The sequence below is a fragment of the Ovis aries genome, chromosome 18 (assembly GCF_016772045.2).
Source record: "Ovis aries strain OAR_USU_Benz2616 breed Rambouillet chromosome 18, ARS-UI_Ramb_v3.0, whole genome shotgun sequence".
Lineage (NCBI taxonomy): Eukaryota > Metazoa > Chordata > Mammalia > Artiodactyla > Bovidae > Ovis > Ovis aries.
In genome coordinates, this window is record NC_056071.1 from 67,851,484 (window position 1) to 67,877,860 (window position 26,377).

The 26,377-nt window shown below is 47.2% G+C and overlaps 1 long non-coding RNA gene and 1 gene segment (V, D, J or C); one reads left to right on the forward strand and one right to left on the reverse strand.

Annotated features, from left to right (window-relative positions):
• Positions 1-9,987: 9,987 nt before the first annotated feature.
• Positions 9,988-10,760, reverse strand: LOC114109090 (immunoglobulin heavy variable 4-38-2-like). The segment is given in 2 exon segments: positions 9,988-10,594; positions 10,677-10,760. Coding segments are annotated over 2 exon segments (510 nt in total).
• Positions 10,761-10,886: 126 nt separating this feature from the next.
• Positions 10,887-24,778, forward strand: LOC132658101 (uncharacterized). The gene is made up of 3 exons (XR_009597163.1): positions 10,887-13,020; positions 14,660-15,968; positions 16,686-24,778. It is a non-coding gene; the product is annotated as an uncharacterized LOC132658101 (long non-coding RNA).
• The last annotated feature ends 1,599 nt before the right edge of the window (positions 24,779-26,377 follow it).

The following is a 26,377-nucleotide window of genomic DNA, read 5'->3' on the forward strand; positions in this document are numbered from 1 at the left end:
TCCTAAGTATTTTATTCTTTTCGTTGCAATGGTGAATGGAATTGTTTCCTTAATTTCTTTTTCTACTTTGTCATTATTAGTGTATAGGAAGGCAAGGGATTTCTGTGTGTTGATTTTATATCCTGCAACTTTACTATATTCATTGATTAGCTCTAGTAATTTTCTGGTGGAGTCTTTAGGGTTTTCTATGTAGAGGATCATGTCATCTGCAAACAGTGAGAGTTTTACTTCTTCTTTTCCAATCTGGATTCCTTTTATTTCTTTTTCTGCTCTGATTGCTGTGGCCAAAACTTCCAGAACTGTGTTGAATAGTAGCGGTGGAAGTGGGCACCCTCGTCTTGTTCCTGACTTTAGGGAAATGCTTTCAATTTTTCACCATTGAGGATAATGTTTGCTGTGGGTTTGTCATATATTTTTATTATGTTGAGGTATGTTCCTTCTTTTCCTGCCTTCTGGAGAGTTTTAATCATAAATGGATGTTGAATTTTGTCAAAGGCCTTCTCTGCATCTGTTGAGTTAATCATATGGCTTTTATTTTTCAGTTTGTTAATGTGGTGAATTACATTGACTGATTTGCGGATACTGAAGAATCCTTGCATCCCTGGGATAAAGCCCACTTGGTCATAGTGTATGATCATTTTAATGTGTTGTTGGATTCTGATTGCTAGGATTTTGTTAAGGATTTTTGCATCTATGTTCATCAGTGGTATTGGCCTGTAGTTTTCTTTTTTTGTGGCATCTTTGTCAGGTTTTGGTATTTTGGTGATGGTGGCCTCATAGAATGAGTTTGGAAGTTTACCTTCCTCTGCAATTTTCTGGAAGAGTTTGAGTAGGATACGTGTTAGCTCTTCTCTAAATTTTCGGTAGAATTCAGCTGTGAGGCCGTCTGGACCTGGGCCTTTGTTTGCTGGAAGAGTTTTGATTACACTTTCAACTTCTGTGCTTGTGATGGGTCTGTTAAGATTTTCTATTTCTTCCTGGTTCAGTTGTGGAAAGTTGTACTTTTCTAAGAATTTGTCCATTTCTTCCACATTGTCCATTTTATTGGCATAGAATTGCTGATAGTAGTCTCTTATGATCCTTTGTATTTCTGTGTTGTCTGTTGATGTTCTCTCCATTTTCATTTCTAATTTTATTGATTTGATTTTTCTCTCTTTGTTTCTTGATGAGTCTGGCTAATGGTTTGTCAATTTTATTTATCCTTTCAAAGAACCAGCTTTTGGCTTTGTTGATTTTTGCTATGGTCTCTTTTGTTTCTTTTGCATTTATTTCTGCCTTAATTTTTAAGATTTCTTTCCTTCTACTAACTCTGGGGTTCTCCATTTCTTCCTTTTCTAGTTGCTTTAGGTGTAGAGTTAGGTTATTTGTTTAACTTTTTTCTTGTTTCTTGAGGTACGCCTGTATTGCTATGAACTTTCCTCTTAGCACTGCTTTTATAGTGTCCCACAGGTTTTGGGTTGTTGTGTTTTCATTTTCATTTGTTTCTATGCATATTTTGATTTCTGTTTTGATTTCTTCTGTGATTTGTTGGTTATTCAGAAGCGTGTTGTTCAGCCTCCATATGTTGGAATCTTTGATAGTTTTTCTCCTGTAATTGAGATCTAATCTTAATGCATTGTGGTCAGAAAAGATGCTTGGAATGATTTCTTTTTTTTTTTAATTTATCAAGGTTAGATTTATGGCCCTGGATGTGATCTATCCTGGAGAAGCTTCCATGAGCACTTGAGAAAAAGGTGCAATTCATTGTTTTGGGGTGAAATATCCTATAGATATCAATTAGGTCTAACTGGTCTAATGTATCATTTAAAGTTTGTGTTTCTTTGTTAATTTTCTGTTTAGTTGATCTGTCCATAGGTGTGAGTGGGGTATTCAGGTCTCCCACTGTTATTGTGTTATTGTTGATTTCCCCTTTCATACTTGTTAGCATTTGTCTTACATATTGCGGTGCTCCTATGTTGGGTGCATATATATTTATAATTGTTATATCTTCTTCTTGGATTGATCCTTTAATCATTAGGTAGTGGCCTTGTTTATCTCTTCTCACAGCCTTTGTCTTAAAGTCTATTTTATCGGATATGAGTATTGCTACTCCTGCTTTCTTTTGGTCTCTATTTGCGTGCAATATATAATCTTTTTCCAGCCTTTCACTTTCAGTCTGTATGTGTCCCTTGTTTTGACGTGGGTCTCTTGTAGGCAGCATATATAGGGATCTTGTTTTTGTACCCATTCAGCCAGTCTTTGCCTTTTGGTTGGGGCATTCAACCTATGTACGTTTTAGGTAATTATTGATAAATATGATCCCGTTGCCATTTACTTTATTGTTTTGGGTTCGGGTTGTTTTTGTTCTTTTTGTGTTTGCTGTCTAGAGAAGATCCTTTAGCATTTGTTGGAGAGCTGGTTTGGTGGTGCTGAATTCTCTCAGCTTTTGCTTGTCTGTAAAGCTTTTGAATTCTCTTTCATATTCGAATGCGATCCTTGTTGGTTACAGTAATCTGGACTGTAGGTTTTTCTCTTTCAGCACTTTAAGTATGTCCTGCCATTACCCCCTGGTCTGAAGAGTTTCTATTGAAAGATCAGCTGTTATCCTTATGGGAATCTCCTTGTGTGTTATTTGTTGTTTTTCCCTTGCTGCTTTTAATATTGGTTCTTTGTGTTTGATCTTTGTTAACTTGATTAATATGTGTCTTGGGGTGTTTTGCCTTGGGTTTATCCTGTTTGGGACTCTCTGGGTTTCTTGGACTTGGGTGATTATTTTCTTCCCCATTTTAGGGAAGTTTTCAACTATTATCTCCTTAAGTATTTTCTGATGATCTTTCTTTTTGTCTTCTTCTGGGACTCCTATGATTCCAATGTTGGAGCATTTCATGTTGTCCTGGAGGTCTCTGAGATTGTCCTCATTTCTTTTAATTCGTTTTTCTTTTTTCCTCTCTGATTCATTTATTTCTACCATTCTATCTTCTATTTCACTAATCCTATCTTCTGCCTCTGATATTCTACTATCTGTTGCCTCCAGAGTGTTTCTGATCTCACTTATTGCATTATTCATTATATAGTGACTCTTTTAAATTTCTTCTAGGTCCTTGTTAAAACTTTCTTGCATCTTCTCCAGGCTATTTATCTGTGATTCCATTTTTATTTCAAGGTTTTGGATCATTTTCACTATCATTATTTTGAATTCTTTCTCAGGTAGATTCCCTACCTCTTCCTCTTTTGTTTGGTTTGGTGGGCATTTCTCTTGTTCTGTTTCCTCCTGGGTATTCCTCTGTCTCTTCGTCTTGGTTATATTGCTGCGTTTGGGGTGGCCTTTCTGGATTCTGGGAATTTGTGGAGTTCTCTTTATTATGGAGGTTCCTCGCTGTGGGTGGGGTTGTATCAGTGGCTTGTCAAGGTTTCTTGGTTAGAGAAGCTTGTGTCGGAGTTGTGGTGGGAGGAGCTGGATTTCTTCTCTCTGGAGTGCAATGAAGTGTCCAGTAATGAGTTATGAGATGTCTATGGTTTTGGAGTAACTTGAGCTGCCTGTATATTGAAGCTCAGGGGTGTGTTCCTGTGTTGCTGGAGAATTTGCATGGTATGTCTTGCTCTGGAACTTGTTGGCCCTTGGGTGGTGCTTGGTTTCAGTGTAGGTATGAAGGCATTGGATGGGCTCCAATCGATTAATGTTCCCTGGAGTCAGTTCTCTGATGTTCTCGGGATTTGGACTTAAGCCTCCTGCTTCTGGCTTTCAGTTTTATTTTTACAGTAGCCTCAAGACTTCTCCATCTATACAGCACCAATGATAAAACACCTAGGTTAAAGATGAAAAGTTTCCCCACATTGAGGGACACCCAGAGAGGTTCACTGAGTTACATGGAGAAGAGAAGAGGGAGGGTATAGTTAGAGGTGACTGGAATGAGATGAGGTGGGATCAAAAGAGGAGAGAGCAAGCTAGCCAGTAGTCACTTCCTTATGGGCGCTCTACCGTCTGGACCGCTCAGAGATGTTCACGGAGTTATACAGGGAAGAGGAGAGGGAGGAAGTAGACAGAGGTGGCCAGGAGGGTAAAAGAGGGGAATGACAGGGAGAGAGACAGATCCAGCCAGTAACCAGTTCCCTGAGTGTTCTCCACTGTCTGGAACACACAGAGATTCACAGAGTTGGATAGAGAAGAGAAGGGGAGGGAGGAGACAGAGGCCACCTGGTGGAGAAAAAGGAGAGTCCAAAGGAGGAGGGATGGTCAAGCCAGTAATCTCACTCTCAGGTAAAATTGGGTACTGAAGATTGGGTTTTTAAATGTACAAAATTGACAACAAATACCAAAAGCAAAGATTAAAAATCTGGGGTAGAGGCTGGATTTTCAAAAATACAATATTAAGGAAAAGAAGAAGAAGAAGAAGAAGAAGAAGAAGAAGAAGAAGAAGAAGAAGAAGAAGAAGAAGAAGAAGAAGAAGAAGAAGAAGAGGAAAACAAAAAGCCACAAGAATAATTAAAACACAACAACAACCACAAAAAAATATATACAGCGTTTGCTTTAAAAATAGGGTCTTGTTTTTTTTTGAAAAGTAATATTAGGTTATAAAAATTAAAATTAAAGGAGAAATAGAGGACTTAAAAATTTTAAAAAGTTAAAAAAAAGAAGAAAAAGAAAAGAAGAAAAAGCAATCAAAGAACAACCTCAACAAAAAAGGAAAAAGAGAATGGTCGTAAAAATGGTAAAGATCTATCTGGGAGTTTCTCTGGTGTTGTGGGCAGTGTGGGGTCCCGTCCAAGGCGGTTCCCTCTGTTTAGCTTCTTCTGTTTGCTGGTCTCTTCAGTGTCTGATTTCCAGCCTGACACAAGGGCGTGGTGGTGGATACATTTTTGTTGTTGTTGTTAGGCTCACTTGTTGAGTTGCGCTGTGGGGAGGAAGGGATGCTGCACACAAATAAGACTGGCGTGTGATCCCAGTGTCTCAGCCCCGCTGGGCCTGCCCCTGCACATGGCGCACACCACTCAGGCTCTGCGTTGCTCCGCCGGGAACCGTCTGAGGCTGGCCCAAGGCTGCATGCACCTCCCTGGTCTAAGCCACTCAGGCTTGGCTCTCACGTAGCCCTCAGAGGCGCAGATTTGGTTGGGCCTGCGTTTTGTGCCCTTCCCAGGATCGAGTAGCTCAGGTGTTTGGTGAGCACAGTCTCTGCGACTTATCGCCTTTCCCGGCCCTGCTGCTCAGCTTTCTGGGTGTACCGCTGGTGTCCCTTCTCAGGCAGATGGTGACTGTCCAGAACCCCAAGAAGTCTTAGTTAGCAGAAAAGCCTGCTTGCAGTTTGGTAGATGATGTCTCTCTAGGGTTGTGATTGTCCCCTTCCAGCCTTACGGCTCTGGCTGCCTGTCACCAGAGGGGGATGGTCTGCAGCCGGCTGTTTCTGTTCCGTCCTTTGTTCTGTGCGCGGTCCTGGTGGTGTCTTATCTTAGAGCTTTTCGTGTGGTAGCTATCCCACAGTCTGGTTTGCTAGCCCAAGTTAGTTCGCTCTGGTTATGCTCGCAGCATTCCGGCCCGATTCTTAAAAAGCACTTCAGCCCGAGCCTCCCTGCCCAGCCCCCGCTTGCTAGTGGTGGATGCAGGCGTCTGTGCTGCTTCTCCGCTGGGGGAGTTACCATTGGGCTCATAATAGGTAGGTTTTAAATATTCATTTATTTTTCTTCCCAGTTATGTGACCCTCTGTGCTTCCATGGCTCGTCACAGACTCGGCAGCGGGCTCCCCGTCCTATTCCTCCGCCATTTCAGGACCGCCCCGGGGTCATAACTTTTCTTCCAAGGCGAAGCGTCTTTTTATTTCATGGATGCAGTCACCATCTGCAGTGGGTTTGGAGCCCCCAGAATAAAGTCTCTCCCTGCTTCCCCTGTTTCCCCATCTATTTGCCATGAAGTGATGGGTCCAGATGCCATGACCTTAGTTTTCTGATTATTGAGTTTTATGCCAACTTTTCACTCTCCTCTTTCACTTTCATCAAGAGGCTTTTAGTTCTTCTTCACTTTCTGCCGTAAGGGTTGTGTCATCTGCATATCTGTGGTTATCAATATTTCTTTCGGCAATCTTGATTCCAGCTTGTGCTTCATCCAGCCCAGCGTTTCTCATGATGTCCTCTGTATAAGTTAAATAAGCAGGGTGACAATATACAGCCTTGACGGCCTCCTTTCCCTATTTGGAACCAGTATGTTCCATGTCCAGTTCTAACTGTTGCTTTCTGACCTTCATACAGATTTCTCAAGAGACAGGACAGGTGGTCTGGTATTCCCATCTCTTTCAGAATTTTCCACAGTTTATTGTGACCCACACAGTTAAAGGCTTTGGCATAGTCAATAAAGCAGAAATAGATTTTTTTCTGGATCTCTCTTGCTTTTTTGATGATCCAGCAGATGTTGGCAATTTGATCTCTGGTTCCTCTGCCTTTTCTAAAACCAACTTGATGATCTGGAAAATCTCGGTTCACGTATTGTTCAAGCCTACTTGGAGAATTTTGAGCATTACTTTGCCAACATTTGAGATGAATGCATTCTTTGGCATTCTTTGACATTCTTTGCCTTTCTTGGGGACTGGAATGAAAACTGAGTTTTCCAGTCCTGTGGCCCCTGCTGAATTTTCCAAATTTGCTGTCTTCTTGAGTGCAAACTTTCACAGCACCATCTTTTAGGATTTGAAATAGCTCAGCTGGAATTCCATCACCTCCACTAGCTTTGTTCCTAGTGATGCTTCCTAAGGCCCACTTGACTTCACATTCTAGGATGTCTGGCTCTAGATGAGTGATTATACCATCGTGATTATCTGGGTCGTGAAGACCTTTTTTGTACAATTCTTTGTATTCTTGCCACCTCTTCTTAATATCTTTTGCTTCTTAATATCATTTCTGTCCTTCTTGAGCCCATCTTTGCGTGGAATGTTCCCTTGGTATCGCTAGTTTTCTTGAACAGATCTCTAGTCTTTCCCATTCTACTGTTTTCCTCTAATTCTTTGCATTGATCGCTGAGGAAAGCTTTCTTCTCTCTCCTTGCTATTCCTTGAAACTCTGCATTCAAATGGGAATATCTTTCCTTTTGTCCTTTGCTTTGGCATCTCTTCTTTTCACAGCTATTTGTAAGGCCTCCTCAGACAACCATTTGCTTTCTTGCATTTATTTTTTCTTGGGGATGGTGTTGCTCCCTGTCCCCTTACAATGTCACAAATCTCAGTCCATAGTTCATCAGGCACTCTGCCAGTCGGATCTAGTCCCTTAAATCTATTTCTCACTTCCACTGCATAATTGTAAGGGATTTAAGTCATGCCTGAATGGTATCCAGTCCCATCACTTCATGGGAAATAGATGGGAAACAGTGGAAACAGTGCCAGGCTTTATAAATCTCCATAAATCTCCATTTTGCCATCTGTATTTGGAACTGAACCAAGTTTCCAAGGCTACCTCCAGTAACAAAAATTGAGATCTGAATCCCACTTTGAAAAATAGTATTTATATTTGAGACATCAATGTCAAGGTGACATGCCCAGAAGTACCAATCTTGCCTGAATGAAACTTTGTGAGAAAGATATTTCCTATTTAAAGTTAGCTTGCAGCAATGGGTGCTTAGAGACACTAGCCTGTGCTTGAGGACCACACACGGGGTCGTTTTAAAGGGGAAATTGTCAACTAGGGAGCACTAAAATGTGAAACTATGTCAGTAAAGTGAACGTGAAGGAGACTGATTTACATGATTGGATGAAACATGAGGGAATGGACTTGACTGCCCTCAAGTAGAAATATGCGTGTGTTGGATGATTTAAAGACAGTCCACATTGCAAATGTCCATAATGACTGTGAAATGATGGTGTATGTCTCATGATGCTAATAATAGCTAAAAAGTAGGTGATCTTGCAAATGAGGAATCTGAATACTGAGGATGTTTGAATACGCAGTATTGGGTCTCTCTGCACCAGCACCTACAACACTGGACACTGCAGAATCCTACCTGTGTGTGCAGTTTCACTGAAAGAAGGAGAGGGAGTCTCTTCCTTCCACATGTACAAAAAAACAACAAAAATTATAGCAACTGAAAATCTCCTGTGTCTTCTCAGAACATTCATAAATTTCAAGATTCAGACTCACCAAGAAAATGGGGATGGGCCTCAGGTGTATGCTGAGATCCATTGAGGAGAAGAAACATAAACCCAGAAATTATCCTTAAATCTTGAGTATTAAATGTGCATGTAAATATCCATCCTACTTCAACAGAAAATCAAAACTGCAAAACACATGTAGGTTCCCTCAGTATGCCGAGTGTGACATAAAGGCCAGCAGTGAGACGTTAGGACACAGAGGAGGGTCTCTGGTGGGCTTCTGGGCAGGAAGAGGGAAGCACAGGCTCTCACAGGAATCCCCTCCAGCCCCGGGGCACCTGCTCCTGGGCTCAGCCTTGTGCTCGTGTGTCCCACAAGGCCCCTGGTTGTTGCCGGGCCCACAGGGGGGTGGCTTGTGTCTGAGCTCACACTGACACCCCTCACTGTGTCTCTTGCACAGTAATACACAGCTGTGTCCACAGAGGTCACAGAGCCCAGCTGCAGAGAGAACTGGTCCTTGGACGTGTCCCTGGAGATGGAGGTGTGGCTCTTGATGGAGGGGCTGTCGTGAGTGTCACCATTATAATATATGCTTCCCATCCACTCTAGCCCCTTCCCTGGGGCCTGGTGGATCCAGCTCCCTCCATAACCACGTGATGGAGTAACCAGAGGCAGCAGATGTGAGGGAGACGGTCTGTGAGGGCTTCAGCAGGTCAGGGCCCGACTCCTGCACCTTCACCTGGGACAGGACACCCGGGGACAGGAAGACTCAAACCCAGTCAGTCACCTGCTGGCACAATAATCCCCACAGATGCGTGTCTGATGCCTGAGGCCTCCCCCTTGGGGAACTGCCACCAGGCAGAGGAGAAGACCCCAAAGCCTCAGCTTCTACACAGCAGCTCTGCCTTCACTGAGGCCTCCATCCTGTGTGAGCAGAGAGGGCTGAGCTCCCACAGCCCAGGGGTGGGTTTTACTCTGGAGCTTGAAGAGGCATGTGCACTGAGGAGCTCTTTCCCTGTGAGTCCAGAGAGGCTGTGGTCACACTCACCCTGGTCACCCCAGGATCCCCATGGGCGTCTTCTGAATTTACATAGTTGGTGAGCAAGGGTGGGAAAGCAGTGTGTCTACCAGAGGCTTGGAACCAGATCCCAGGGCAGGTCCCCCTTTCTGAGCCCAGAGTCTCTGTCCTGATGGCCCCCTCCCCTGCCCCGTGCCCATGTCAGCTCAGCCCCTCGCCCTCTCAGTCCTTGGGTCTTTCCTCAGGGCTGAGCCCAGCACAGCTCCTGCTTCCTGTCCCTGTGCCAGTGACGGTCACTGTGATGGGAGAGAGGACACGTGGTGGTGGGCTCCACGTTGACCCCATCGACAAATCCACCTGAAGACCTCTGTATTTCCCCTTATGAATGATCCAGACATAAGCTCAGAATGAGTGTGGACTTCAGAGAGGTTGAGGCGAGATGGCGTCACCCTGATTGCCTTCACCCGGAATGTGTGTGTTGAGTGGCTCAGTGAACCGGCCATACTGTCAATGTCTGTATAAGGACACAAGGTAACAGTGTTTATGCTAAGACACTAATAAAAGCGAGCGTGTAGGTGACTATAGTACAGAATCTGTGAATGACGAGAATCATCGCATGTGCAGCACTGGGACCTCTGACGCCAGAGCCTTTCACACTGCTCGCTCCAGATTCTAAGCGTGCAGTTTCACAGGCAGAAGGAGGTTGGGTCTCTTCCTTCCTCACGTACAAAAACGAAACAAAGATTAAAATGTTTGAATATCTTATATTTCCTTCAGGAGTTAACTGTTTTGAAATTAACGAGAGTCAAGTGTTTTACTGAGTTCCTTAGATTGAAGGAAAATATAGGAGAAAAAATTTTAGCCGTTGAGTAGTGTGTGTGTGTGTGTGTGTGTGTTTGTGTGTGTGTGTGTGTGTGTGTTTGCATAAAGCTGTCTTTGATTCAAGGAAAAATTAAAATAGATATACACACACAGTTGTCTGAGAGTGACATAAACCATATCAATGAAACACCAGGACACAGAAGAGGGTCTATGGTGCAGCTCCTGGGCAGGAGGAGGAACGAGAATCTCTAGGAGGATCCGCCCCCCCAGGCCTCCCACAGCCCAGCGCTGCTTCTGCACCTGCTCCTGGGCGCTGCTCTGTACTGAGTCCTGAGCGCCCCCTGGTGGGCACGGGCCTCTATGCAGGGAGGTTTTTGTCTGGGCTCACACTGACTTCCCCTCACTGTGTCTCTTGCACAGTAGTACACGGCCGTGTCCTCAGTTGTCACGCTGCTCAGTGACAGGGAGACTTGGCTCTTGGAGGTGTCCCTGGTGATGCTGAGCCGGGATTTCAGGGCCGGGTTATAGTATGTGCTTCCACCACTGCTTATACCACCAAGCCACTCCGGCACCTTTCCTGGAGCCTGGCGGACCCAGCCTACAGCATTGCTGGTTAATGAGAATCCAGAGACCGTGCAGGTGAGGGAGAGGGTCTGTGAGGGCTTCACCAGGCTGGGTCCCGACTCCTGCAGCCGCACCTGGGACAGGACCCCTGTGGACAGAGAGAAGCACGGTGACCCATGGGCTCAGAGGCAGCTTCCCCACGTGCCCATGTCTGATCCAGAGACACTCACCTCTGGGGGCTGAGAGCACAAAGAGGAGGGTCCACAGTGGGTTCATCTTGGAGCAGATGAGAGTCACCACTCCTGGAGATCTCTTCAAGCCTGAGGAGGAACCTGAATTTAAGTGAGCTGGTGCTTTGTTTCTACGCTGTGACCTGAGTGGATATTTGCATACGGGAGGGACCTCTGTATAAAAAGCAGAAAGCAGTGAATGGAGGTCTTGTCTATGGGGCGTCCCCTGTGAGGGGGGTGCTGACTGTGCTCTCAGAGAACTCAGCCCCTCCTGGGGTCCCCCTCCCCACGACAACAAGAGTGTTGCGGAATGAAATGATGATGGAGGGCTGGTCAGAAAAAAATGCTTTCAAAGAGCAATGGCACATTTGGGGAGGAGACTTTAATCTCATGAACATGTTTGCCATTACTCAAAAATTGCCCACCACACATTCAGGTACCAGCCATATGTTAGATGCAAACTCTTATTTTATTTATTTGTTTCTTTTCTGATTAGCTGATGTTTTCTTACTCCATATGCAAACATCAGAGAAAATATACATGTAACAATCACATTCAGTTCAAATGGAGCTGAGTACAATTTAATGTCCATCAGAATTCCCAAAGCATGTATATTTTCCTTCACTTTCTTGACTATTTGTTCATCTTGAATATCTTAAATAATTCAAGAATCTCTCTAGAGGAGGTTTGTTCACAGTAATTAAAGACAGCGTTAATTTTGTGGACGAAGTAGACATTTCTGCTGAGATGCTCCTCTTCCCAGCACCGCTGACTTGCCCGGCAGCCTGCATTTTCCTGTGCACAACTGCGTGTCTGCAGGAACTCGTGACGCTCAGCATCTCCTCCCTGAGGGTGGACACTGAGGACCCCAAGTCTCCTGAGGACTGAGGACTGAGGACAGGCAGCTCCTGGAGCCCCTTAGAGCTCCGCTCCCCCGTCTCCCTGTGACCTGAGGCTGTGGCCTCACACCTGCATTTCTGGGTGTGAGGATGTAGACTGGGGCTGACGACCGTCACAGCGTGTGTGGATTTACAGCAGGTTTCCTGGGGAGGAGAGTGCTGTCGTCAGTGTCATCAGTGGCGTTATCTCTCCTGGAGCCAGAAAAATCTGTGTGTGACCACAAGCACTGCCCGTGGGGACAGGGCACTGCAGGCCGCGGTCCCTGGGAGGAACCATGTGCCGCCACAGACTGAGGGGCCTGTGCGCCTGTCGACCCCGACTCTGTAGCCCTGCTCGTGGCTGTCTGACCAGATGCCACGTGTGGGCTGCTTGGCAGAGACTGGGAAATAGAAACTCACCCTTGGGATCCCCCAAGGACGATGCCACTTTAAAAATGGAAGAATGAGCCAGAGGACTTGCCAGGAGACTCTACAGAACAAGAATCCCATCCTTGATATTAACCAGATATTCCCAGATAATGCCTCACCTAACATTCCCAAGAGCAATGAGGCTCTCAATATCCCTGCTAAGAAAGGAATAAAAATCCCTAGCCCTTTGGAGGGAACTCTTTACCTCGCATCTTTCTTTCATATATTTGTTATCTTGAGATCTTGCTCAAAAACACCAGTGTCCCAGGAGAGCATGATCTGATCTCTCAGATTCCAGACTCTTGGTGACGAGAAGTCAGGAAAACCATCATTTCTCTCTCTCCTCTCCCAGCACAGCCGCCCTGCCCCTCAGGGTTTCTGACACCCTCGGGATGTGGGTTTTCACACTGTGTGTCTCACACAGTAATAAACAGCCGTGTCCTCAGACCTCGGACTGCTCAGCTCCATGTAGGCGGTGCCGGTGGACGTGTCTGCAGCCAGCGTGACTCTGCTCTGGAACTGCTGTGCATACTTTGTTCCACCATCCTTGCTGTCCATCTGTCCATCCGTTCAAGCCCTTGTTGAGGGGCCTGTCACACCCAGTGCCTGTAGTAGTCGGTGAAGGTGTATCAGAAGCCTCGCAGGACCCCTTCACTGATCCCCAGGCTTCCTCAGCTCAGCCCCAAGAGCACCAGCTGCACCTGGAGTGCACACCTGTGGACAGGGGACAGTAGTGCCTGAACCCCCTCGACGGAACCCTGTCCCTTCCTTCACCCCAGAACCGAGAGGACCCCGATCTGGAGCCAAAGCCACCAGGAGGAGGGCTCTCCAGCTCCAGTCCCTGGAGAGGGCTGTGCTCCCAGGACTGCTGTGCAGAGCCGGTGTTGCTGGCGGTGATGTTCCCGGGTTCAGAATATCCGTATTTATCCCAGGACACCTCAGGTCATCTGCATGTTCTAGAGGCTGAAGACTTTACAGTCAATACATGGGCGATATCAGGAAGGAGGGGTCTTGTGACCCATGGCCACGCTCAGTGGGTGCGTATCCGTGTCCTCATCCTTGTTTCAGGACGTGTGTGCCTGCCAGGTCCCTGACCTCTGTGTACACAGAGCTCTTCCACTGAGGGATGCGTCCCACAGGACACAGTCCCCATCATGAACCAGCCTTTAGTGCCACAGAGACATCTTCACCTCTAATCAGTAGGTTTCCCAAAGTCAGCCACCACTGGGTATTCACAGATACACACCTCATACACACACACACACACACAAACACACACCTCTCTCACACACACACCTTTCACACACACACACAAACACACACACTTGTCACACACACACACTGGTCACACACACAGACACACCTGTCATACACACACAAAAGTGTTACACTAACACAAACCTGTCACACAAACAGACACAAACACACACCTGTCACAACACACATACAACCTGTGACACATACCACGCACCAGTGGCACACACAAACTGTCACACACACACCTGTCACACACACACACACCTGTTACACACACACACCTGTAACAAACACACACACTGGTTACACACACAGCTGTTACACACACACCTGTCTCACGCACACACACACCTGTCTCACGCCCACACACCTGTTACACACATACCTCTCACACACGCACACAGCTATGATACACATACACACATACACCAGTCACACATACCCACCTGTCACACACACACGTGTCTCACACACACATTACACACACACACGTTTCATGCACACACTCAGCTGTCACACACACACACCTAGCACACCAACAATGTCACACAGGCATACAGACACACACATACATGTCAAACACACACCTGTCACACACACCCCCCTGTCACACAGATATACAGACACAAACACTCACACACACTTTCACACTAACAAATAAACACACAAACCCAGCCACACCCATTCACACACTCAGATAAACACATACACAGCCTCATACTTACATACAGACACTCACATGCACACACACCCACACTCACTCATATATACACACACGGACATGCACACACATATGCACCCACACACTCACATGCACACTGACTCACACTCACACACACACTCACAGGCATACACACATGTGCTTCTCATGGCCTCACTGAGCTGTGTATTCCCAACAGGCCCCAATATTAAACGTCACCAGTCCTTGTCCTGCCGGTTATGGTTTTCAGTGGAAAGAAAAGACTCCCTCTCTGGGTCTCCCCGGCCCCCTCCCCACATGCTCCTGGGCAGCAGCCCTGCACTGGGGTCCTGGGCAGCCCCTGCCTGGGCGCACAGGGAGATCCTAGCAGTGTTTCTAGTCTGGTATCAAGTGGCTGTTTCTACCTTCAGAGTGTTCTTCTAGAGACAGCATGTTCTTTTAACCATCTCTAGAAATAGCCTCAATAAACACACACACTCTGTAGAGAGACCCCAAGGAAGGAGCTTGTGGGAACACCTGGACGTCGCCTCCCTGGGGCTGCAGGTGCACTGATGCAGTTGACACTCACAGTGAGTCCAGAGGCTCTCGAGGACGTGGGGTGCCTTCACCTCCTGGAGTCCCGTGGGCTCACATCATGTCACAGGATAGTGGCACCCAGAAGCATGGGGCTCGATGCCCAACCACCTACCATTCACTCCTGGGCTCACCTGTTCTTGCAGCACCTGGAACCTGCAGGGGCTCCACAGGAAGGTCCAGACGAGCCCCCCTGTCGGAAACCAGTGCATTCCCCCTGACACCTCACAGCATCAATGCCTGAGGGGCCCCTAGTGCCCCCACCTGTGAGAGGAGACACCTGAGACATCAGGGGAGGATGAGGCAGAGGCCTTGTCAGCTGACTCAGGTGAGGCTGTCCTGAGGGAGTGCTCACCCAGGGAATGGGCGGTGAGCATGCCCAGTCACCTTAGTCATGTCTGATGTTTTGAGACCCCATGGACTGTAGCCCACCAGACTCCTCTGTCCATGGGATTCTCCAGGCAGGAACACTGGAGTGGGTTGTCTCAACAGCACCCTGCAGAGAAGTTGGGCCAGCCGTGTGCATGGCTCCTGGCAGGACATCTCTTCAGCAGGACGGCCTCGGGGTGCATCCATCCTCAGACTCCATCCTGCTCCTCATCGTCCCTCCTGACCACCTGCACGAGGACCTCAGGACCTGGCGTCAGTGGGGAGACAGACCCACTGCAGAGTCAGCCACGTCTCCTGCAGCAGGACCCTGTGACAAACCTGCATACCCCTGTTCTGAGTCTCTGATGGAAACTTCGTAAATATTCCTGAGCACGTCAGATACCCAAGAGCAGGACAGGGATTCTGGCCAAGTCTGTCAGGCAGGAGAGAGCAGGTCTGAGGCCAGCAGTGAGGGGCTCCAAGCCTGGTCTCCAGCCATGGGTACCAGAGCCTCAGCGCCCTGCCTCCTGGATGTTGTCTGGCTGTGGTCTCTGCACACTAGCTCCCCTCCTCAAAGAGGCTGCACACTGAAGCTCTGCCAGGTCCCTGGGGGTTACGTGTAGGTAGGGGCTTCTTGCATTGTTGAGGCTGAACACCCATGACTCAGGGGGGCTGGGTCTGGGCTGTGAGCGTCGCCAGGGTCTCCCTCATTGGCACACCCTCCTTCTACTCCCTCCGGGGCTGCAGTGTGCTGGTCCAGTCCCCTCTCTTAGCCGTGAGGTCTGCCCCCTCCGTAGGTCTGCAGTAGACAAGAGTTTCTGTTCACCTCCCAGGAGGAGCTGGGGGAAGAGCTCTTCCATGGAGGGTCTCCCTGATGAAACTTCTGGGTAAGTGTTAACATTTCTCAGCGTTGCCCTCCCCCTCGTCCATCAGGTGTCCTGAAGGGATAAATGTGAACACTCACCTTGAAGACCGGGATGTTTCTGGAGTTATATCCCACCAGCTGTGGAGTGTGGCCCCCAGGATCTCTCATCCTCACACTGGTTATTGCTGGTCCTGCAGGAATTGGTTTTAATTACCCTGAAGGTGATTCTCCAGAAGCTTCGCATCCATGGGGAGGTCTCAGCTGGACTGTGGTTGCCCACCTCTCTGGTTTTGTGCTGGGGATTGCCCTGCACTGTTAGGACTCTGTTAGGTCCAGGGAACCTGTTGGCATTTAGAATTTCCTTGCTTTAATGATGGAAATGACAGTTCCCACGCACACTACCTTTTGATGCAAAGCCAGCAGGTACCAGCTGAGGTTGTCCTTGACCTGTGAGTTGAAGGAGGAATCGAATGTCACTAAGAGTCAGAGGAGCCTGGCAGACTCGACTAACATAGAGAGACAGGGATGCAGGGCGCAGCAGGCACTATTTTCGGCTCAGATTCCAAAGCTCTTCCAAGAGGCTGGAATTCAGAAAGCACCGTGGTGAGATTGTTACATCCTGGTGACCCAGTTCTAGTCAGAAGGCAGGACAAAGCACCTCACGGGGATTCCTGGTTCCAGAGGTAATTTCAGAGGAGCCGTCCCCCTTCTGTCAGCCCCTTTCCATGTCCCCATGTGACCAGGGAATGCAGTCATCAGGTCCGTGCATGAGGTGGGTCAGCTGGGGGAGGGGCTGGCATGTGGGTGTGCCATGTGGAAGGTTGTTCATTCTCTCCGGTACATGAGCTGCTGACTTCCCCAAATCTGGGACCACCCACCTCTGGGCTCCTTGTCTCATTAGCTTGTGACTTTTCTCATTGTTTGGGCTTCCCCCATAGGTCAGTTCAAGCTTCCCTGATGGCATGCTCCTTGGAAGAAAAGCTATGATCAACCTAGAGAGCGTATTATAAAGCAGAGACTTTATTTGCTGGCCAAATTCCATCTAGTAAAGTGATGGTTTTTCCAGTAGTCATGTATGGATGTGAGAATTGGCCCAAGAAGAGTGCTGAGCACTGAAGTATTGATGCTTTGAACTGTGGTGTTGGAGAAAACTTTTGAGAGTGCCTTAGACTGCAAGAGTTCCAACCAGTCCATCCTAAAGGAAATCAGTCCTGAATATTCATTGGAAGGACTGATGTTGAAGCTGAAGCTCCAATACTTCTGCCATCTCATTTGAAGAACTGGCTCATTGGAAAAGACCCTGATGCTTGGAAAGATGGAAAAAAGAAAGAAAAGGGGATGACAGAGGATGAGATGGTAGTATGACTCATGGTCATAAGCTTGAGAAAGTTCTGGGAGTTGGAGATGGACCGGGAAGTCTGGCATGCTGCAGTCCGTGGGGTTGTGAAGCGTCAGCCATTATCGAGCGACTGAACTCATAGGTCAGTGGTAAAGAATCATCCTGCAATGTAGGAGTCGATTCCTGGGACTGGAAGATCTGCTAGAGAAGGGATAGGCTACCCACTCCAGTACACTTGGGCTTCCGTTGTGGCTCAGCTGGTGAAGAATCTGCCTGCAGTTTGGGAGACCTGGGTTTGATCCCTGGGTTGGGAAGATCCCCTGGAGAAGGGAAATGCTACTCACTCCGGTATTCTTCCTTGGAGAATCCCATGGACTGTATCGTCCACGGGGCCACAAAGAGGTGGATACAACTGAGCAGCTTTCACTTTCTCAGACCAGTGAAGTGACTGGCATGCATACCTTAGGACAAAAGTGATTTAAAATCACTAAGTTCCATGAGCTAAAGGTAGTGTTTGTTCCCTGAGACAGTCAGGAGGCATGGCTGAACACCAAGATGGTGCTCACGATGGCTTCTTTATTCATCAGGGATATTCTGTGTATTCCGTAGATGTATTGTGCTCTCTCTTTGAAAGACTTGTCCTCTTATAACCTCTGGTGGCTCATACCTTGAAAAGAGACCTGAGGATGTCAAGTAGGAATTGCTTATAGAGTAAAAGCCTTCCTTTAGTATGTGTCCTCTATCTGACGTAAAACCACCCAAATGACAGAAGCTACTGCACCTACGAGAGCCTGTGAGTTAGTGAGGGGAGGAATGCCCCTCGTGGTGCTCAGAGCGCTGACTCCACACTCAGCGTTATTCATAGATTTCTCCATGGAAATTCAGTGGGACCCCCGCCCCAGGTTGATGTCGAAGCTGAGTCTGAGGACACCACAGACATAGATGCAGGAACACAGACGACACAACCTTTCCATCTTCCTGCGTCTCTGCGTGGTGTCAGCAGACTCAGCTTCTATCAGGCTGGCGTGGAGGTCCCGCTGCGTCTCCATGGAGAGGACTATGGCTGATGCTGTGAGACAGGCGTCAGTTCAGTTATTACCACCGAGGAGTTTCTTCCCTGGCTCTGTGTTTATACACCTCTGTGGTCTGAGTCCAGCATGCACTTACGCTGCTGACCGCTGGCTAGCTCGTTCACTGGCCCTGCTGTGCATCTGGGACTGGACACCTGGGAAGGAGGGTCAGTCCCTGTCAGTGACCTGCAGTCACAGCCATCCCCACAGACCCAGGTCTGCACTGAGCCCCTCTCCCTGGGGAGCTGTCCCCAGGCAGAAGAGAAGACCCACAGCCCCATCTTCTGCACCACAACCCTGCCTTCCCTGACACCTCAGCCCTGTGGGAGGAGGGATGTGAGCTCCCTCAACCCAGGGGTGGACTGTACCCTGGAGCAGGAGGAGGAATTTCCATGTGGACTAGCCCTGTCCTTGTAAGTGGGGGATGGAGTGTGGCCACCATCCCTGTGGTCTCTCTGGGTCCCTGCGAAGTCTCTTCCCTTCAGCTCACTCAGTGTTAGAATTTGGTTCGGGGAGCACTTGGTTTATGAGCTCCACTGACATCACTTCATCTAGGGAGAGGACTGAAGACACATTACAGGAAGGCCCTGTCTTTTCATACAGATATTATTTTATCATGTGAATATTTCAGTTCAGTTCTGTCACTCAGTCGTGTCGGACTCTTTGCAACCCCGTGGACCACAGCACGCCAGGCCTCCCTGGCGTCACCAACGTCACATCAGCAGCTCCTGGGGTTTACCCAAACTCAACTGCATGGAGTCACTGATGCCATCCAACCATCTCATCCTCGGTCGTCGCTTTCTCCTCTCACCTTCAATCTTTCCCAGCCTCAGGGTCTCTTGAAATGAGTCAGCTCTTAGCATCAGGTGGCCAAAGTATTGGAGTTTCAGCTTCAACTTCAGTCCTTCCAATGAATATTCAGGATTCATTTCCTTCAGGATGGACTAGGTGGATCCTTTTGCAGTTCAAGGGACTCTCAAGAGTCTTCTCCAACACCACAGTTCAAAAGCATCATGTCTTCGGGGCTCGGATTTCTCTGCAGTCCAACGCTCACATCCATACATGGCTACTGGAAACACCGTAGCCTTGACTAGATGGACCGTCGTTTAAAATGCTGTCTTGTTTGGTCATAACTTTTCTTCCAAGGAGTAAGCGTCTTTTTATTTCAGGGATGCAGTCACCATCTGCCTTGGGTTTGGAACCCCCAAGATAACGTCTCTCCCTGCTTCCACTGTTTCCCTGTCTATTTGCCGTGAAGTGATGGGGCCAGATGCCATGACCTTAGTTTTCTGAATGTTGAGTTTGAAGCCAACTTTTTCAATCTCCTCTTTCACTTTCATCAAGAGGCTTTTTAGTTCTTCTTCACTTTCTGCCAAAAGTGTGGTGTCATCTGCATATCTGAAGCTATCAATATTTCTCCCCACAAACTTGATTCCATCTTGTGCTTCATCCAGCCCAGCATTTCTCATGATGTCCTCTGTATATAAGTTAAATAAGCAGGGTGACAATATACAGCCTTGATGCACTCCTTTTCCTATTTGAAACGAGTCTCTTCATGTCCAGTTCTAGCTGTTGCTTTCTGACCTGCATACAGAGTTCTCAAGAGGCAGGTCAGGTGGTCTGGTATTGCCATCTCTTAAAGAATTTTCCACATTTATTGTGATCCACACCGTTAAAGGCTTTGGCATAGTCAATAAAGCAGAAATAGGTGTTTCTGGAACTCTCTTGCTTTTTTGATGATCCAGCAGATGTTGGCAATTTGATCTCTGGTTCCTCTGCCTTTTCTAAAATCAGCTTGATGATCTGAAAGTTCTCAGTTCACATATCGTTCAAGCCTTCTTAGAGGATTTGAGCATTACTTTGCTAGTGTTTGAGATGAATGCTACTGTGTGGTGTTCTGAACATTGTTTGGCATTGCCTTTCTTACGGATAGGAATGAAAACTGACTTTTCCAGTCCTGTGGCCCCTGCTGAAGTTTCCAAATTTGCTGTCATCTTGAGTGCAAACTTTCACAGCATCATCTTCTAGGATTTGAATTAGCTCAACTGGAATTCCATCACCTCCACTAGCTTTGTTCATAGTGATACTTCCTAAGGCCCACTTGAGTTTACATGCCAGGATGTCTGGCTCTAGGTGAGTGACCACATCATCATGATTATCTGGGTCAGGAAGATCTTTTTGGTAGAGCCCTTTGTATTCTTGCCACCTCTTCTGCTTGTGTTAGGTCCATACCATTCTGTCGTTTCTTGAGCTCATCTTGGTATCGCTAATGTTCTTGAACAAATCTCTAGTCTTTCCCATTGTGTTGTTTTCCTCTAATTCTTTGCATTGATCGCTGGGGAAGGCTTTCTTATCTCTCCTTGCTATTCTTTGAAACTCTGCCTTCAAATGGGTATATCTTTCCTTTTCTCCTTTGCTTTTCCCATCTCTGCCTTTCACAGCCATTTGTAAGGTCTGGTCAGACAGCCATTTCGCTTTTTTCATTTATTTTTCTTGGGGATGATGTTGCTCCCTGTCTCTTGTACTTTGTCACAAACCTCCATCCATTGTCCATCAGGCACTCGAGCAGATCTAGCCCCTTAAATCTATTTCTCACTTCCACTGTATAATCCTAAGGGATTTGATTTAGGTCATGCCTGAATGGTCTAGTGGTTTTCCCTAGTTTCTTCAAGTTAAGCCTGAATTTGGCAATAAGGTGTTCATGATCTGAGCCACAGTCAGCTCCTGGTCTTGTTTTTGCTGACTGTAGAGAGCTTCTCCATCTTTGGCTGCAAAGAATACAATCAATGTGATTTTGGTGTTGACCATCTGGTGACGTCCATGTGTAGAGTCTTCTCTTCTGTTGTTGGAAGAGGGCGTTTGCTATGACCAGTGCGTTCCCTTGGCAGAATTCTACTAGCCTTTGCCCTGCTTCATTGTGTCCTCCAAGGCCAAATTTGCCTGTTACTCCGGGCGTTTCTTGACTTCCTACTTTTGCATTCCAGTCCCCTGTAATGAATAGGACATCTTTTTTGGATGTTAATTCCAGAAGGTCCTTAGGTCTTCATTGAACCATTCAACTTTAGCTTCTTCAGCATTACTGGTCGGGGCATACACCTGGATTACCATGATATTGAATGGTTTGCCTCGGAAATGAACAGAGATCATTCTGTCGTTTTGGACACTGCATCCAAGTACTGCATTACCAACTCTTGTTGACTGTGATGGCTATTCCATTTCTTCTGAGGGATTCTTGCCCGCAGTAGTAGACATAAAGGTCATCTGTGTTAAGCCCACCCACTGCAGTCCATCTTGGTTCGCTGATTCCTAGAATGTCGATGTTCCCTCTCGTCATCTCCTGTTTGACCACTTAGGAAACATGAACTAACAGGAGGATGAGATACTGTTACACACCTTTCAGTTCAGTTCAGTCGCTCAGTCGTGTCTGACTCTTTGCAACCCCATGAATCGCAGCACGCCAGGCCTCCCTGCTCATCACCAACTAAAGCAATCAAATGCTGGGGATGATGTCAAACAAAGGTCGCTGGTCCACTAGCTGGAAGGAGTGGAAATGGCAGCCACCTGGGAATGTACGTGATGATTTCATAGAGAGAAAAGAGAGAATCACCAGATGACTGACGAGTGGGCTACAAACGTATTTACCAATTACTTGAATATTTGTGTTTTTTCAAACATCTTCATATACATTCACGTATCACCTTTACACTTCTGAGCCTTTACTACTCTCTGAGTTATTAGACTAAATTTTTATGGTTATTTAAGGTTATGACCAAACTACATAACATATTAAAAAGCAGAGACAGTACTTTGCCAACAAAGGTCCGTCTAGTCAAGGCTATGGTTTTTCCAGTGGTCAGGTATGGATGTGAGATCTGGACTGTGAAGAAAGCTGAGCGCCAAAGAATTGATGCTTTTGAACTGTGGTGTTAGAGAAGTCTTTTGAGAGTCCCTTGGACCATGAGAAGAACCATCCAGTTCATTTTAAAGGAGATCAGTCCTGGGTGTTCATTGGAAGGACTGATGCTAAAGCTGAAACTCCAATACATTGGCGACCTCATGGGAAGAGCTGACTCATTGGAAAAATCTCTGATGCTGGGAGGCTTGGGGACAGGAGGAGCAGGGGACGACAGAGGATGAGATGGCTGGATGGCATCACCGACTCGATGGACATGAGTTTGAGCAGTCTCCGGGAGCTGGTGATAGACAGGGAGGCCTGGCCTGCTGTGATACATGGGGTCGTGAAGAGTCGGACACGACTGACCGACGGAACTGAACCGTGTTGTTAGGATACAGTTGTTTGTGTTGATTCCTTTTACTTTCATTTCTGTTTCATCCATCATTTATCTGTCTACCAAATGCATAACTAGCCACCTACAATACACCCCTTAGGATACAGCCTAACTGGTATCCAGACAGTTTCAAGAGTCCTCTGGGGGAAAGAATGACTCCAGTGGTCTATGACATCAATTGCCAACTTCAAACACCGCTCACTATTCAGATGAAAGACACAGAATCTAATAGAGCTGGGGAGAGTTTCAGCCTGAGAGGATTTGGAAATCCATCTGACGGGGTGTTAAGCAGAAGAATTAATGCTGAAAAAGCTGACAGCAGGGACAGAAGGCAGTGACCTAAGATGCCCCCTGAGGAAATATATCTGGGAGGCCTGTCCGAAGAGAGATGGGGAGAGACAGACCAGCCTGACCCCATGAAATCACGTTCCAGGTTCAGAAACAGGAAAGCTCTCTGGGGCGACAGTGGAAGGAGCCTGCAGGGGAGGGAATGTTCCAGCGGAGAGACCCCAGCTTCTGAGAGAAAGCCCCATCATGACGTTCTGTCTCCTGCCTTGAAAAGTGTCCTCTTGTTTCCTGATGAACACAAGCGCCCCCTGGTGCTTGGAGTAGCCCCTGAGGGCAGGGTTATGTGTGTTGGGTCTGACTTCTCCCTGGACCTCCTGGGACAGCATCACAGGGTTGTGTCCTAGGTCCTCATGGAGCTAGACGGACGTGCCTCTGTGGATGGAGAGTGGTTTCTGGAGAGACATGCTCTATGCTGCGCTGTTCCTGGGACCAAAGCACCCCGTCACTGCAGCTCTGACTCTTCAGACTGATTGGATCCAGCCCCAGCAGGCAGCACTCTGTGTGATGCAGAATCCACAGACAGACCAGGTGGGGAGAGGGCCTCCAATACTCCTGCTCCGACTCCCGCACCAGCACCTGGGACAGGACACCTGGGCAGGAGAGACCATGAGACGCCCTCTTCACAGAGGTCACTACATCACTCCACCTTCCTCAGACCCGCGGGATGCTCGCAGCTCAGAGATGCCAGCAGGAGGGGGAAGGACCAGACAGATTTCATCTTCCTTTGGATTAAAGCTGACTTTCAGAGAACTAGGTCGATGAAGATAGGAATGCTGACTCCCAATGTGACAAGGATGCCTTGACCGTTTCCCTCTGGCTTCCTGAAGTTTGTTTCTCAACGAGGTCTTGGCCTGTGGGTTTCTCTGTCCATCCTTTCCTAGTTTTATCAAGACACCTAAGTCAGATTACTGAGCACGCTTACCCTTGACCTCTGATCACTCTCAATGTTGGAGTCATTTCACTAAACCTGCTGTCTCCCAGGTGCTTCTGATCACCCTGATGTCTATGGATCAAGAATCCTTGGGAGACAGTCTAGCCAGGACCCCTGAACTTGAAGTCTCCTCATGGCCATTTTCCATCCAGTCAATCTCCTGTTGTTCATAAATCTCCCTTTTACCAACTGTATTTGGAACTGAACCCAGTTTCCAAGGCTACCTCCAATAACCAAAATTGAGATCTGAATCCCACTTTGAAAAATAGTATTTATATTTGAGACATCAACATCAAGGTCACATGCCCAGAAGTACCATTCGTGCCTGAATGAAACTTTCTGAGAAATATGTTTTCTATTTAAAGTTACCTTGCAGCAATGGGTGCTTAGAGACACTAGCCTGTGCTTGAGAACTACATACGGGGTCATTTTAGAGAGGAAAATTGTCAACTAAGGAGTACTAAAATGTGAAAATATGTCAGTAAACTGAATGTGAAGGAGACTGATTTACATGATTGGATGAAACATGAGGGAATGGACTTGACTACCCTCAAGTAGAAATATGTGTGTGTTGGATGATTTAAAGACAGTCCACATTGCAAACGTCCATAATGACCGTGAAATGATGGTGTATGTCTCATGATGCTACTAACAGCTAAAAAGTAGGTGATCTTGCAAATGAGGAATCTGAATACCGAGGATGTTTGAATACGCAGTATTGGGTCTCTCTGCACCAGCACCTATAACACTGGACACTGCAGAATCCTACCTGTGTGTGCAGTTTCACTGAAAGAAGGAGAGGGAGTCTCTTCCTTCCACATGTACAAAAACAACAAAAACTGCAGCAACTGAAAATCTCCTATGTCTTCTCAGAACATTCATAAATTTCAAGATTCAGACTCACCAGGAAAATGGGGATGGGCCTCAGGGGTATTCTGAGATCCTTTGAGGAGAAGAAAAGTAAATCCAGAAAGTATCCTTAATTCCGCAGTATTAAATGTGCATGTATAATATCCATCTTACTGCAACAGAAAATTAAAACTGCAGAAACATGGATATTCCCACAGTATGCCGAGTGTGACATAAAGGCCAACAGTGAGATGTTAGGACACAGAGGAGGGTCTCTGGTGGGCTCCTGGGCAGGAACAGGAGTGCACAGGCTCTCCCAGGAATTCCCTCCAGCCCAGGGCACCTGCTCCTGGGCTCAGCCCTGTGCTCGTGTGTCCCACAAGCCCCTGGTGGGTTGGGGTCCCCCGGAGGGTGGCTACTGTCTGGGCTCACATGGACACCCATCACTGTGTCTCTTGCACAGTAATACACAGCTGTGTCCACAGAGGTCACAGAGCTCGGCTGCAGGGAGAACTGGATCTTGGACGTGTCCCTGGAGATGGAGGTGTGGCTCTTGATGGAGGGGCGGTCGTGAGTGTCACCATTATAATATATGCTTCCCATCCACTCTAGCCCCTTCCCTGGGGCCTGGTGGATCCAGCTCCCACCATAACCACGTGATGGAGTAACCAGAGGCAGCAGATGTGAGGGAGACGGTCTGTGAGGGCTTCAGCAGGTCAGGGCCCGACTCCTGCACCTTCACCTGGGACAGGACACCCGGGGACAGGAAAATTCAAACCCAGTCACCTGCTGCCGGGGTCCATCCCCGGTGGACCCAGGGAATGCGAAGCAGGTACATAGTCGGCGATTAATGAGAGATTAATTAGAAATTTAAAGTGAAATTGGAGAAGAATAATGTAGTAAAAACAGAGGAAAAAAGAGGCTGATATTCCTTGGTTTACATGGAAAGCTAATTACGTCTGAAGACAGGAAACTTGCACCCTCTACGTAGGCCACAGATGCCCACTTGAATAGCCCCGCCTGGGCTCCCTCTCGCGTGGGTCTTAGAAGCCTGGGCAAATAAGTAGACAGGGCAAGCCTCTGTGTTTCAAGGGATCAGCCTGAAAAATAGAGGGAGGGAGAGGGAGAAAGGGAGAGAGAGTTGACATGGGGGTGGCCAAGCTTGTGCAAAAACCCCATAACTTTATTTTCAAAAGGTGCTTATATACCCTAAGTTTTGCATAATGGAAGATGCAGAGTCATGCAGGGGCAGCAGTCCTGACCCTTATTGAGACCAGGCTTTCTTTCTGCATATCTTTCCGGATACAAAAGGTCTCAGGTGATTTACATTATCTTCTGGCCAAGAGGCCTGTTAACACTTTATGGCTCTCTTCCTTAATGAATGTTAATCTCATTTCCCCTGAAGTGTTTTTCTTTAATCTGCATCTCCCTCAAAGCACTAAATAAAGTTGCATCCCTGTAGAACAAAGGTGCAGTGGGTTCTAACAAAGAAAGTACTTAACTCAAAGATCTATGTTGCTACTTGTTTTTTCTATATACCAACTTTATCAGTTAACGCACTCCTGGGTACACAACAAACAAAGGATATTAAAGCTTGACAGAGAGTATTGGCTCCACAATGACACCCTTAATCAGTTCTATTCTGATGATTTTTCCTAGAATTTTTTAAGCATTTTGTGCCTCTCACGGTTGGGAGGCTGTAAACAATCACATGCACAGTTGCAAAAATCCAGACAGACCAATCAGGCAAGTTAGAAAGCTATCAGAGGGGTTTGAGCTGCGACACTCCTTTTATGCCCAGGAA